The 15,827-nt window shown below is 40.1% G+C and overlaps 1 protein-coding gene across 4 annotated transcripts in view; it reads right to left on the bottom strand.

Annotated features, from left to right (window-relative positions):
- Col14a1 (collagen type XIV alpha 1 chain) overlaps positions 1 to 15,827 on the bottom strand; it is a 215,110-nt gene that overhangs the window by 177,416 nt on the left and 21,867 nt on the right. For 3 of the 4 annotated variants that reach the window (XM_029548078.1, XM_021216500.2, XM_029548080.1), the window contains exons 2-4: positions 14,400 to 14,524; positions 3,682 to 3,798; positions 388 to 531 (exon numbers count right to left, since the gene is read on the bottom strand). In XM_029548078.1, coding sequence (XP_029403938.1) covers positions 388 to 531; positions 3,682 to 3,798; positions 14,400 to 14,487 — 349 coding nt within the window. In that variant the 5' untranslated portion in view covers positions 14,488 to 14,524. The remainder of the gene's footprint in view (positions 1 to 387; positions 532 to 3,681; positions 3,799 to 14,399; positions 14,525 to 15,827) is intronic. The other variant, XM_029548079.1, reaches the window with a different exon arrangement.

The following is a 15,827-nucleotide window of genomic DNA, read 5'->3' as shown; positions in this document are numbered from 1 at the left end:
CCTGGGGGTTTCTGCTGCTACTCCGTTGCAGCATTTGAAATTAGCAATCGCAAAGCTTTAACTCAAGTGAATCAGACTAAGGCTCCTCCGCTCATTTCCTGTTCCTAGTAGTCCTTAAGAGACGTCATTTTCAGTATGACTGTAGCAACTTAAGAGGCAGAAGACTGGAGTAAAAACACGAGGAGAGGCGGGACTGACTTAGACTAAAACCTAACAACCTTTTAATAGCTTCTGAATGATGGGGGAATCTCAAACATGTCATCTGTACCTTCGGATATATAGACTCTTTATTTAAAAGTCAAAAAGATTCGATCTCAAACCCCCCTCTTACATCTACTATTTTAAGCACAGAGCCCTGGGTGGTACTTAAAGATTGTCAGTACGTACTTCTGAACTGGCCTTGAGCTGGCTTGCTTTCCTTGTCTTTATAGTAGGCAATGAGTTGAACTGTGTAGTTCTGTTCTGGCAGAAGGCCTTGAATAATTGCTTTTGTTGCAGTGTTCTGAAGATTCATCTGGTTCGTCTTTCCCCCTGTAATAAAACAGAACGATAATCCATACTAAGCTGGAAGTAACTGTATTCACTGAGAACTTTTATTAACCACAATCAAGACTGTAAAAAGGCAGGCATTAATTTTTTTTAATTTTGGTTATAAATATGTACCATGCACAGCACACTTTGATATATATATATATATATATCAGATGGTAACAACATTTGAATGACACGTACTAATACATGTGTAATGTAACTTTCTTTGTCATGTTCAGCGTATTCTGTCTGCTTTAGTCACAAAAGACTTGCATGACAGCACTCTATCGCATTGATGATCTAAGAGAAATCACAGTATAAGATAAGAAAACAGATTCTCAAGGATATCAGGTTCGGTCTTCTAAGAAGAGACTGCCTCTTGAACCTGCAGCGGGGCACATGAGCTGGCTGAATACTATTAACCACGATGTCCTCTGCTCCCTAATGTAAGCAGAAGCACCCTTGAACTATCGACAACCTAATCATCTTACATCTGGCCACCGCTGCCTCAGGATGCTGAAGGGAGTGCTCACTGCCTGCCTACTTAAAAGTCAGTTTGACTCAATAAATAAAATTGCAAAATTCCCATCAAATTAGACTGACATCTAAGGCTTTCTTGAAAATGCTTTGGGGTTTAATACTGACTATTTATGCAAACCTCCAAAGCATCTTTGGATTTTCTATAATTTTCTGTCATTTATGGCAGTGATGAACAATCTAAAAAAAAAAAAAAAAAAAGATGGAAACTGATTCAACATGTCTGTCCCTCTAACAGCCCTCAGAGAGGTATAAATTAATCAAATGTAGTATGTTATAGTAAATTTTAATTACATCCCAATAAAAATAATCTAACCTGAAATATTGTCTGCTGTTTATCCACACTGCCTACTACTAAAGGAGGAAACTGAGTTTCTCTTACCAAATCCATTGCCCTTATTGTTCAAGATGTGAAATTGGGTTTCACAAACTCCTATCATTAAGAACTCATGAGTTGGGGCTGGAGAGATGGCTCAGTGGTTGGAAGCACTGGCTGCCTTTCCAGAAGACAGAGTCCAATTCCCAGCACCCACACAATGGCTAACACTTAGCTGTAACTCCAGTTACAGTCCAGTCCAGGGGAATCCAATGCCCTCTTCTGGAATACCTGGGCACTATATTCAGGTGGTGTACAGACATCCATTCAAGCACACACATATATATTTCAAAAGTAAAAGTTAAGTCTCAAAAAGTTTTCTAAAAAAGATTTTTAGAAAACCCTGATTATTACAGTCTCTTTTTAGAAGACAGATGTACTATTTTGCTAAATACTTTAAGATTCCTATGATAAAAAATGAATGCTTTAAGCTCTGCCTAAGCTAGCATTTCCCAAATTTATTTGACTATTAACTCATTTTGTTGTGTAACTGCTATGAGCACCCTGCAAAACACCATGGAACATTCTTTGGGAAAGACTTACATAAAAAGGACTTGGACCGTGACTCACAGAGCTAAAATGTCCATAAACATTTTGCAGTAAAATGCATTTATTAATCTCTTTTATTTGCTGTATTAAACCAAGTAGATTCTAGTGAGTCTCAATTGACTAATCAGCTTTGGCCACCATAATAAGAACAGTAGGTAACATAATTATTCATTAAGAAATCATTTCACTCAATTGCCACTGGAGTTATTTAAACAAGTTAGGCTTCTAGTGTTTGAGTGCACTGTTTCAGAGGGAATGGGGCAGTTACATTGAGGTTTGGATCACAAAGCACTTGAGTCAGTTCTAAGACCTGTGTTATCCCTCAGTGATGTGTGTTTCGGATGCTTAACAATTTAGTATAATTAGCAATTAATGTGTAGAAATTAAAGTACTTATTGACTAAGAAAATATTCTCAAGACCTGACACAGAGAATTCCCCAATTCTGTAGGGTAGTAACAGAATGAGCCCATAATATTTAAAATTAGTATACCAAACAAGAAGCTAGGTGTTTGTTTTATCTACCTATATTTTTCTGAGATTTTGAAATCAAATAATTTCACATTTAAGAACATGAAATCAGTTGAGAAATGGTCCTCAACAGAAAGAAGTCCAACTTTATATGCCCTTCTTCATAACCCATTATAATTATATTAAAAAAACATGTATTATAGGGGTATATCATGACTAATCTTCATTGTCAAGATGACCAGATCCCAAAAGAGGTAGGTGAGGGGCATCTCTGTATACATCTGTGCTGATGATCTGTAGACAATTAACTAAGTAAGAAAAGAAGCTTTAAACATGGGCAACAGTAGCATCCCATGAGCGGTCACAATCAAAGGTAAAAGAAAGAGAGCTGCTAAGTGGCAGTATCCCCTTTTCTCCATGCCTGCTCCCAGGTCAGCTGTGAACCAGACAATTGTCCGCTGTCACACATGCCTACTGCTGTGACAGACAGACAAAGCAACCACGGACTCAACCTCTGAAACCAGAAGCCAAAATAAACTTCTTCTCCCTTGGATTCCTTATGCTGGGCACTCTATCATGGCAGCAAGAAAAGTAACTGATTCACTGAGGTCATGATGTAATTAAGGAGTTATTATGTGCTTGTGTGTGAGGAGGAGCTCCAAGAAACATTGTGAAGAGCGTTCCCATGGTAACAGTCCCTAATTGGGGCTGGCTTATAGGTTCAGAGGTTCAGTCCATTATTATTAAGGTGGGAGCATGGTGGCATCCAGGCAGGCAAGGTGCAGGAGGAACTGAGAAATCTACATCTTCATTTAAAGGCCACTAGGAGAAGATTGTCCTCCAGGCAGTTAGGATGAAGATCTTAAAGCCCACACCCACAAATACTGACACACCTCCAAATAGTGCCACTCCCTGGGCTAAGCATATTCAAACTACCATAGTGTGTCATAGATCAAAAGTATTTATTCTATATTAAAACATCAGTGGTATTTTTTATTTTTAATGGTTTTAAAATTTCAGGAAAATTTAGCTGAATTCATCACAGTTAAGTCCAAGAGCCAGACCTTACACTTTGGGGGTCATTAGTTTCTTAACAAGAAGAAAATTTGTCAAGTTTAAAAATTAAAACAAGTCTTTCACTGTGCAACATTCAGCACTACATATTTTTAACCATCCATGCATAAAATGTTCATAAGAAAATATAAGGAACTTTCTTTACCTGAAGCTGGAGCCACGAGCAGTTTGTAGCCCCCAAATTTCCCTCTTGGTGCTTTCCATGAAATCTGTATACTGTCGTGGGAAATCACATTATATCTTAACCTTGTGGGTGGAGCCACTGAAAAGGAAAAACAAATATGGCTTACACATGAAAATATTCAAATTTAAATTACAGAGTCAATGTAGCATAGCCAAAATACACTCAGTCTCCAAAGATGTTCTTTCGACAGCCCTAATAATGAGTCAGTCGGTGAGCAGAATCAGACAGATGTGAAAGCTTATGCTTCTCTCTCACGGGATACCCCTTTGTCAAACAGCACTGACCTAAGACATAGGGATAAAATTGATTATCTACTACCCATGCTACACTCCGCAGACCCAAAGAAGCTAAGAAAAAGGAAGGAACAAGTGAGGATGCTAGATTCTCACTTAGGAGGGGGAATGAAATAGTCATAGGAGGCAGATGGAGCTAGGAAACTGGGTGGGAGAAGAGATGCGGAGGGGAAATGGAAGGGATTCAGGATCAGGTGTGGGAGAGACAGGAGAGATGGCCAAATAACCATGACAATGAACACAACTCTGCTACTGGTGGGGATAGGGGATGGGATTATCTCAAGGACATGCCAGAGACCTGGGATAGAGGAGACTCCCAAGAATCAAGGAGGGTGACCTTAGCTAAGACTCATAACAGTGGGGATATGGAACCTAAAGAGGCCATCTCCTATAGCCAGGCAGGGCCCCCAGTGGAACGTTAGGGACACCAACCCATCCACAAAACGTATGATCCCAAATTTATCCTGTCTACAATAAATGCAAGGGTGGGGAATAGAACAGAGACTATGGAAATGGCCAAGCAATAACTGGCTTAACTAGAGACCCATCCCATGGGCAAGCACCAATCCCTGACACTATTAATGATACTCTGTTAACCTTACAGACAGGAGCATGTTGTCCTCTGAAAGGCTCCACCCCGAAGCTGACTCAGACAGATGCAGACACCTACAGCCAAACATTGGATGGAGCTTGGGGACCTTTTTTTAGAAGAGTTGGAGGAAGGACTGAAGTCCCTGAAGCAAATAGGAACTCCACAGGAAGACCAACAGAGCCAACTAACCTGGACCCTTGGGGGCTCTCAGAGACTGAACCACCAACCAAAGAGTATACATTAGCTGGACCTAGACCTCCTGCACATATGTAGCGGATGTGTAGCTTGGTCTTCTTGTGGGTCTTGGACAACTGGAACAGGGGCTGTCCCTAAATCCATTTCCTGTCTATGGATATGATCTCATAACTGGGCTGCCTTGTCTGGCCTCAGTTGGAGAGGATGTGCTGAGCCTCACAGAGACTTAATGTGCTAGGCTGGGGGGATACCCGGAGAGCCCCCAACCTCTCAGAAGATAAGAGGATGGGGGATGGGGGGGATGATCTGTGGGAGGGGGAACCAGAAGGGGAACAGCGATAGGGGTGTACAGTTAATTATTTAATTAAAATCAATAATTAATTAAATAAAATTGAGTGTATGTCCTTTAGAAATTGAAGCCAAGCCGGGCATGGTGGCGCACACCTTTAATCCCAGCACTTGGGAGGCAGAGGCAGGCGGATTTCTGAGTTCGAGGCCAGCCTAGTTTACAAAGTGAGTTCCAGGATAGCCAGAGCTATACAGAGAAACCCTGTCTCAAAAAACAAAACAAAAAAAAATTGAAGCCAATCTTAAAGAATGACGTCATTATGTGTCAAGGGTGTGTTTTCCTACTTGGAACATGACAGCTTCTCTACTCTGCAGAGACCATTGCATGTATGACTCAAGTTTTCCACTGTGACAATCAAAAAATTTTTTATGATATAATATTCAAGGAAACTACTTCAGGCATGTTATAATCATAAAATATTAATCTTAAAACATTTGAGAGGAACTGGACACATGGTTCGGTGGTTAAGAGTAGGTACTGTTTTTCAAGGTGACCCAAGTTCGGTTCTCAGAACCTGTGTCAGATGACCCAAAACCACCTGTAACACCAGCTCCAGGGAATCTGATGGCATCTTTTGACCTTGACAGGCACTCGCACTCATAAGCACACACACACTCATATATAATTTTAAAATAGTAAATAAATAAATAAATCATTGGAGATAGTGATCATTAGGAAATTCAGGATCAAATGCAAGATGATTGTGTTTTTTAAAGTCTGGTGGATTCTTCTGGAAAATCTGATTTACCTATGTCAGGTATCTAGCACATGATCATGACTCGGGCCACAGCATTTGATCTTCTGAAATTTCACAAAAGTGCTAAGATCTCTTTACCTTCATGTAAGTCATTAAAACTTCAGAATACATTTCAGAGCCCTCTGTAAATGCTTTAGGGTTTCAAAAAGAAGCTCTTTAGCATGAACAGTTTTACTCTGTAATATCTAAACAAAAGAATTCGCTAGCAGAAACGTCACACCCACTATCCACTCTGTGCTCAGCCTTTTTTTTTTCTTACTCTGTGATCCCGTGTTGAGGAAGGAAGCAGACATTCTGAAAAGACATGAGGGATAATGCAAGCTTGGACATTGGTTTGGTTTCCAGTTTTGTCACTGATCAGCTGAAAAGCCTGAATTGGATGAGCAAGCCTTCCAAAGCCAGTTTCTTCACTTTCAGAAAAACTGACACTTTCTACAAAGCCTAGATCATAACATTAGGCTAACTGATACGATACTATTGGTGACCAACAACAACAAAAAAATTCTTCCCCTTCCTCTCCTTTTAGCTACTGATGGAGTTTAAGAACTCATTTAAATCCTCACAAAAATGTATCAGTAGCCTGACTTTAGGATAAAGAACCAAGGAGCAGTGCATGAAAACTTTGTTTAAGTTCACACTATCGGAGGATGGCCTCTGACCCACAAGAAATCCATGGCACTGTTTTTGAAGGTGGCCCAAGTTCAGGTCTTTGTAGAGAGATCAGATTAGCAAGTTGCAATGAGCTAAATAAGCAAAGAATTTACTACTTGAAACAAGCCAGAGTCATTTTAGAAGAGGAGAATCTCAATTGAAAAATGCCTCCATAAGACTGGCCTATATGAAGGTATGTCAGGCATTTTCTTGGTCAGTGATTGGTATGAGGGAGCCCAACTGTGGGTGGTGCCATCTTTGGGCTGGTGGTCCTGAGTTCTGCTATAAGAAAGCAGGCTGAGCCGGGCGTGGTGGCACACGACTTTAATCTCAGCACTTGGGAGGCAGAGGCAGGCGGATTTCTGAGTTCGAGGCCAGCCTGGTCTACAAAGTGAGTTCCAGGACAGCTAGGGCTANAGGCAGGCGGATTTCTGAGTTCGAGGCCAGCCTGGTCTACAAAGTGAGTTCCAGGACAGCTAGGGCTATACAGAAAAACCCTGTCTCGAAAAACAACAACAACAAAAAAGAAAGAAAGAAAGAAAGAAAGAAAGAAAGAAAGAAAGAAAGAAAGAAAGAAAGAAAGAAAGAAAGAAAGAAAGAAAGAAAAGAAAGCAGGCTGAGCAAGCCATGAGGAGCAAGCCAGTAAGCAGCACTCCTCCGTGGTTTCTGCTTAAGTTCCTCCCTCCAGGTTCCTGTCTTTGTGTTGCTGCCCTGACTTCCCTCACTGAGATGGACCAGGATCTGAGAGTTCTAAGTTGAAATGACCCCTTTACTCCTCAAGTTGCTTTTGACTGGTGTTTATCACATCAATAGAAACCCCTGCAGAGACTCTGCTCTACAATTATGCAGGCATTTGGAATCAGTAAGCACAGAAGGACATTTCTCAAGAAAGATATCTCCTTAGACTTGTCTTCAATCGTGCATAAGTAGAGAGGGCTATTTACAGCATAACAAAAACATTAGTTTTATAGTTTCAACTTGAAACAAATGGAAGAGTTTATGTTTTTCTCAAATTTATCCAAAAAAAAGCAACTTTTTTTTAGCACCCAGCATTGTAATGAACATAGCAAGTTTTGTTTTTGTTTTTTTTGTTTTTTTTTTTTTTTTTTTTTTTTTTTTTGTCTGTCTTCAACTCAGGAGGAAAATCTATGTGTGACTGCACTTCTATTTTGTGGGAACTATGACAAATATGAATTTAAAATATGAAGTGACATTTCTGAGCTCGTTCAAATCAGTGGTTTTGCATTAATCTCTGACAAGTTTTCACATGAACAGATTGGTGAGAAATTGAATTACCTGGGGCCCATGAGGTGGAAAGGGACAACAGGCAAGTGGGAGTTTGATCTAAGCCCATTCAGTGGACTCTGTTAGCATGCCGGGTGTGCTGACATCTCAGGGAAAGCAGAGAAACTAACCGCTTTGGGAATAGCTAGACCAGACAGTGGTCATCTGCAGACTTCCTGCGTAGGCTATTTTTCTTTGAATGCTGTGTGAGTTCCTGGTCCTCAGCATCTCTTTAGTCAACAGCTAATTTTCTAAGCTGCCAGCAGAAAACAATGAGAACAGCTTGGACTGTGAATACTCTTTATGAAATGCAGATGTTTATCTAGAACCCAAAAAAGACTTGACCCGAAAGGGCCTCCTCGAGGAAACAACGTATGAAGCTAGTGACAAAACAAAATCAAGGGTCAACTCCTTGTGATGTATAAAGAGCTCCTATGAGTATCATGCCTCTACCACAGTGAAAAGGCAGGTCACATTGAGTACCAACAGAAGCAAATATATATATACATATACATATACATATACATATACATATACATATACATATACATATACATATACATATACATATACATATACATATACATATATATATATATATACATATATATATATATATATTCACTAAAACAGAAATCTTTAGATATACATGAAGCACACATTTTTGCCTTCAGGGAAGGAGAATACATTGTAAAGAATAAAAGCTAATTAAAAACAAAGTTAGCTCCTTCTAAACCCCCACCCTCGTCCTTTGGAAGGCACTGGGACTCAAGCCAAAGCCAGGGCAAGCAAAATTGACAGAAATACTGTAAAGAGTCATAGAAAAATAATTGCTCTTATCTCACAGAACAAGAATCTATGTGGGGTTTTTTTTTTTTTTCTCTTTGCAAGCAAAAGGGACGGGGCTTTCTATTTCATACATGCCGTCCTTAACTTCCAGTAAATGCTCGAGTGAACTTGATTAAAAAGTTAATCTGTGTCAGTTCAAATACTAATCTCTTCAAAACGACTAAATCAAATGTAAAGTTTTGTTTGGGGCACACACTGGGGGAGACTGGAGGAAGTCCCTTGAGTGGTGACATGAAGTTAGGCTCGACAGAAAGTACTTGTGTGTACAGGAACTCCACCCCAGAGGGGAATGAGGAAGACCGTCCACTTTTATCCTCTCTTTACTTCTCTTTACTAAAAGCACAAGGGCCTTTGTCTTGCTGGGTTGTGCTGTGCTTTGTTAATGGGACAATTTGGCAATCTTCCCTTAGGAATCCATGGAAGGAAAGGCATTTTTTATTATTCCATAATCTATCTCCTCATTCAGTAGATAAATTTCTGCGGCTTTACATCTTCCTTCTCCCATGACCCCTTCCCTCTCCCCTCATCTCTCTCTCTCTCTCCTGTCTCTCTACTTCTATCTCGCCCTCTCTCTCTTCCGACTCTCTCTTCTCTCTTTTGCCTCGCTCTCTTTCACTCCCCTCTTTCTCAACTCACTTGCAATATTGCTGGTTTTTTGGACAGGAGGTGATTTATAGAATGATTTGTGAAATGAGATATTTCCGTTAATTACTTCTAACACTGTTTATCCATAGGAATTCAACCACAGACATCTTGCTGATGTCACCATCAGTCACACTTCCCTGGTGAAGAAGTAGACAGGTGTCTAAAGCCAGGTCAAGCAGACTCCCCAACCCTTCCCATCACCACCACCACCGCCCCAAATCCAAAACTTGACTCCAGCGATAAAAGGAAAGACAGAACCTAAGTGTTTTCATCTCAGTGGTGTGTGCGATAGGAAAAGGCAGCTGGTCCCTAGATGGGGCCTTTCTAGACTTCAGAAGTTCAGTCTTTTCCAAGCTTGAGAGCATAACTTCAAGTTTGATTAAATGAGCTACTATGTTATCTGCTAGTAAATACATTTTAAACTGGCCAAAGAAAAATTAAAATTTTTGCAATCAAAAATCTCTTCTGATAGAGAGGCTGCAGTCAAGGTCACAATGAATAGTTTTCTCTTTAAAGCATAGTTTAGAGGTAGGCGTGGCGGCACACAGCTGCATTTCTAGCTCTTGGGAAGCTAAGGTGGGAGAATTATGGGTTCTGAGCCAATCTGGGTCATGTAGCAAGATCCTACCTCAATAACATAGTTTATGAAGCTAGATCAATGTGCTAACTTATGATTTTTATAATAATAATTTTTTAAAAAAATCTTTAAATGTGGTGCATGCCTTTAATCCCAGCATTTGGGAGGCAGAGGCAAGCAGATTTCTGAGTTCAAGGCCAGCCTTGTCTAAAGAGTGAGTTCCAGGACAGCCAGGGCTACACGGAGAAACCCTGTCTCAGGGAAAACAAAAAAAAAAAGTGGAGATATATTTTGTTTTTTTTCTGTAATAGCTGAAAAAAATTTAGGTTTTGTTGTTGTTGTTGTTTTTTATGTCATGTATTTTTTTCTATTAAATGCATTGCCCATTGATGTTGTTTTATGTATGGGGGAGTAAATTTTGTAGGACATTTAATGGGAGTACATCTTAGTAATTCTTTTTATCTCATTTATAATACAATATGTTATAATGCCATGATCCATTAGAAGATGATAAACACAGCAGTTAGGCAAATACGTCGGATGACTCACAGCACAAAAATGCTGTGCTTGGAGCGAATGTGGGTGTCTCTGGGAAGTAACGTGTGCCTGAAGGATTTTGTTTCCTTTCTGAGGTAGTGTTTTATGCAGCACAAGCTGGGCTTGAACTTACTGTAGGTGAAGATGAGGAGCTCTTGATGCTCCTGTCCCCTTGTACCCTCCCCCATACCCCTCTTGATAATCAACTGTAGTAGTGTTGTAAATTTTATAACGTAGTGGCTGAAAATAACAAGCTGGGATTACAATACCACCTCGTCGAGCCTTGCCTTGGAGTTTTAAGTGGCATTTACTTTATCTCACAGCTCTTCCTTTTAATCATTCTAAGTAAACGTTGCTAGAAACCAGTGCAGATTTACTGTGAAGTTCTGACAAAATGTGGATACCTCCCTTCTATCATTACATTATGCATTACACACACACACACACACACACACACACACACACACACACACACACACACACACCGTAGCCAACATATTACCTTTTCTGTATTCCAGATCAACCAATTTTTCTTATAAAGAATATGCTAGAAAGTTCTAAGTATACAAAATTTCCTAAGCTCATGGAGACTCACATTCTCTACAAGGGGAAGTATTTTTATGGAATATCACATGGAGTGACAAAAGGGTAAAATACCTTGTGTGGATTAGCAAGTTAAAGATAAGGATTAAGTTCTTGTATCTCTTTTAATATCAACTGTGTTAGTTTCCTATTACTGCTGCAATATATTTCATCATTTTAATGGCTGAAAATAATAAAATCAGGGCTGGGGACATAGGTCAGCAACAGAGGGCTTGCCTAGCATATGTGAGTCCCTAGGTTCAATTCTCAGGACTGTATAAAATACATGTAAAGAAGCATATAGAATAAAACACTGGTTACATTGTACATGGGTTCACAGGTATGAATAGAGTGTATTGCGCTCAAATCAAAGTGTTTGAAGGACCACACTCTCTCTTGCAGAGAATCCATGTCCTTACCCTTCCTAGAAGTCATGTGTATTCCATCTTCAAAGCCAGCAGTAGCCAAGGCTTCTCCTCCCTCCCTCTTTTACAGTTAAAGCCATTTGAAATTAGATAGGGCTATTAGGCAGTCAAGAATAACCTCTTTACTGTAAGGTCAGCAGATGTCCTAATTCCCATTTACATATAGCTCATTCATGATTAGGAAATAAGCATGGTTTTGGTACATTAATTAACCACAGTGGTTGTTTCCCTATATGCAAATTTGTTCAAAGCAAGTTTCTACAAATGGCTACACGGTTTGTCAGGGTCATATCAAAAAGTGGCCAACTCATAGGAGCTCACCACCATCTTTCTCATAAAAATACAAAAATCAATACAGTAAAACAATTTGCATGCTTTTCCTTGCTCAAACTCAAACATGTAACTGAATTATCATGGTGAAAATAAAACGGGCTTTCTGTGAGCTCACGTGTCTTTTCAGACACCAGAGCTGGTAACATCTGAAGTTTTTCCAACTTGGAATTCTTAGCATGCAGTCACTATCTTTCATCTTGGATCTCTTTCCATCCTTCACTTCTAAGGATGGCAGTTCCCTGACTCATAGTTTTTGTAATCTACTCTTCATCTTCTTCATTATCTTCTACTTCCCCTCCTTTTCTTCTTCTCCTCTTCCTCTTTTTCTTCTATTTTTTTTTCTTCTTTCTTCTTCATTGACACTTTCAATCCGACATTTTTATTCTACTAAACTCTTGCTCGAGAGTACTCTGCTGGCTTTTTCCATGGGGCTAGCACTCCCTAACAATATCTCCAGGGCCCTAAGGTCTCTAGCTGCTAATTGTAAAGTACAATACAATTCAAGTACAAACTCTGTTGCCTTCATCTTTTCCTGTAAACTTCATCAACTGCACACCTGCCAGCCCCACCTGGCTCTCTCCCGAAACCCTCAAAACTCACATATTATCTGAGGAAGAATATCTTAATATCTTCCACTTAAAATTCTTCTTTCATCTATTAATCTCTTCCACAAGTGCCTTTTCAGACTCAGACCTCATAGCTGAGACACAGAAGCTAAGGAAAGATGGCTTCTAATTAGCTTCACTAATCAAATGCAAGCACAGGGAGTCTGGAACAACAGAAGGGATAGTGCCAACTGTCCCAACCACTCAGGTGTCTGGTGTCTGTCAAGGAGCTTTAGAGCCACCTCTTAGCCTCCCTCTCTTCTGCCTGCCTCCACACTTAATCAGTAAACCAGTTCCTTCTCCTCTACCTCTGGTTCTTGCAGCTACCCTTTAACTCTACCGCAGACTTTTGACACCCAGTTTATGCACGGTCTGATGTTTTAGCAGTCTGGCAACCTGACTGACTCATGCCTGTGCTTAAAACTCTTAGGAGTCACAAGAACAGGTAGAGTTGTTATCAATTTACTATGTCTACAAAAGAAAGTTATTTGAGAATTATCAACCATCTAATATCAATTTGTTTTCCAACCTTTGCTTTTACTGCCACAGTCCCGTGGGATAGATTATCCATGTTATAATCTGTTAATACATTTATCTTCCTAGTGTCCAGTAAGCCTCTTGATAAGAAAAAAGAAAAGCCTTTCTCTAACCACAGACACACAAAATGTCACCCATAACTCTTCACTTGAAATGGAATTTGACAAGATAAATTCAGTCAGTGCATCCTGAAGATACTAGGTAGGAGATGTCTATAGCCAGTGACTCCACTCCAGAAAAGAAGGTTCTAAATGAATCAAAACCAAGGTGGTAACCGCTGATCATTTCAGTGACTTGCTCCATCCTAAGGACCTATAAACTGCATCATGGAGGTGAGGGAACAAGTGGCCTCTAATGACATTCTTTTGCCATTGTAAATAAGACAAACAGAATCTGAATCTGTCTCCTGAAACACCCACTGTGCGTTCAATGAAGTGGTTGAAAATCTGGCCACCAGCCCCAGGTGCATGCACAACGGCTATTTCACTGCATCAGTTAAGCGGCTGCAGGATCACACGTTTGTCTAGTTATTGTGGTGTACATACCATGTGCACTGACTTCGTGGCTAGCGCAAGTCTGTGTAAAAGGCCAGATAGTTGACATGTTTGGCTTTGAAGAGCCACTATCTCTGTCAGGACTACTATCCTCTGACACTGTTGCATAAGAACAGCTATGCACAAAATGTAAGCAAATGTGCATGTAATAAAACTTTATCCAGACAGTGAGCATTCAACTGGCCCGCGGATGGTAGTTTGTTAACTTCAGACTTACAAGAAGGGGTTTTAAACAGTACAGATTTAGCTATCACAAAGAGAAGATTTCACAAACTCTTGTCTTTTTCCAAAGAGAGAGAGAGAGAGAGAGAGAGAGAGAGAGAGAGAGAGAGAGAGAGAGAGAATAAAGCCACATATTGGTGGCAATGTCTATCAGACCCTTGACAATTTAAAACTGTGTTCAGTTTTTTTTTTAAGCAGTATAATTAAGAACAAAGTTTGAAGTGATAGAAATATACACAGTTATGACAGCACACAACTTTAATCCCAGATCTCGGGAGACAGGGAAGGCAGGTCTCTGTATGTTTGAGGCCAGCAGGGTCTACACAGAAAAATCCAGGACAGCCAGGACTACACAGGGAGACTACATCTCTAAAAATTAAAATAAAATAATGAGAAAAAAAACAGGAATAAGATACACATACGTATATGCTATTTCTATTTATCAAAAATAACTGATCTGGAACATGCAGATTTGAGTCTCAAAGATTAAACTCTGATAGTGTTTTCGGCAGCCTCTCCTAATCAACTACAGAATGGCTATGTCCAGTTTCTGGTGACAACCCTGGGAGCAGTATGTTCTTTTGGTTGAGAAATGAAAAGGGATGAATTTCCTGCCTGCCTGGACCCACACTTGAACCAACAAAAGATTGTGAGGAAGAAGGACCCAAAGGGCAAGATGGTTTTTCAATTACCTTGTCCCCTGACGATGGTGCAGAAGCAAGCAACCGCCAAAAAAGCCAGAATCAGCCAGTCCCGCATCTTAGACTGCCAAACCATCATCTTATTTTCCGCCTCTTACATCAGGTGCAACGGCTGCCTGGAAACAGAGGGGGAATGGAAAATAAGCATATATTGTCATCCAGGGCGAGCATGAGGGCCAACGTGGCTTAGCATTGATAGGAAACAACCAAATCCCTAGAGTGTTGGGTATTTCATCTCAGATACAAACTAACGGGGGAAAGCTCCCTTTCTCTTGAAAATTCTGTATTGTACACAATTACTTGAAATATTTGAGGGAGCTGAGAATGGTAGCATATACTTTTTATTCCAGGACTCAGGAGCCAAAAGCAAACAGATCCGTGTAGGTTCAGGAACAGCCTGGTTTAGATCTCAAGTCCCATACCAGACAGCATGACATAGTGAGACCCTGTCTCAAAAGAAAGAGAAGACATTAAGGCTTTAAGAGCCAGAGGTGCCGGGGCGTGGTGGTGCACGCCTTTAATCCCAGCACTCGGGAGGCAGAAGCAGGCGGATTTCTGAGTTCGAGGCCAGCCTGGTCTACAAAGTGAGTTCCGGGACAGCCAGGGCTATACAGAGAAACCCTGTCTCAAAAAACAAAAACAAAAAACAAAAAAAGAGAGAGAGAGAGAGCCAGAGGTGATGGATGACTACAAGCAAATAGAATCTTCCAGACATGATGTGGTAATGTTCATATGAACTCACAGGGAATATGGTAGCATTGCACAAAGTCTAAACACAAACAAGGCAGATGGAGATCCGAAGCTGAAATGGCCCGGTATGAAGAAGCTGTCTGTAATTGAGACGCGCTGACAAAGGAAACTCAGTTTTCTCCCATGGAGTGTCAGGGTATGCTCCATGACCAAGAGTGGTTGATGAATACAAAACAAAACAAAAAAAATAATAAAGAAAAGAAAGACTTCAAATTGATATTTTTGTGGATTTTTTGCCTCATATTGCTTTGGGTATTTTTTTGTCTTATTGGTTTTTGCTTGATTATTTTGATTTTTGTTTTTGTGGAGTTATTTATGTATGTATCTGTGTGTGTTTCTTTTTGTTGTTTTTTGAGTGGACTTTTTTTGGTCTGCTTTTTGTAAAAGGAGAGAAAGAGAAAAAGAACATAAAGTTGGGTGGGTGGAAAGGTGGGGAGGATCCAGGAGGAATGGGAGAGGGAGAAACATGAGGAAATATAATTTATAAAAGATCTTTTCAACAAAACAAAAGTTAAGACAAAGAAAGGAAGAAAGAAGAGAAAGAAAAAAGAAAGAGAGAGGGGGGGAGGGAGGGAGGAAGGGAGGAAGGAAGGAAGGAAGGAAGGAAGGAAGAAAGAAAGAAAGAAAGAAAGAAAGAAAGAAAGAAAGAAAGAAAGAAAGAAAGAAAGA

This window comes from Mus pahari, chromosome 17 (assembly GCF_900095145.1).
Source record: "Mus pahari chromosome 17, PAHARI_EIJ_v1.1, whole genome shotgun sequence".
Lineage (NCBI taxonomy): Eukaryota > Metazoa > Chordata > Mammalia > Rodentia > Muridae > Mus > Mus pahari.
This window is presented reverse-complemented; position numbering and strand designations above follow the sequence as displayed.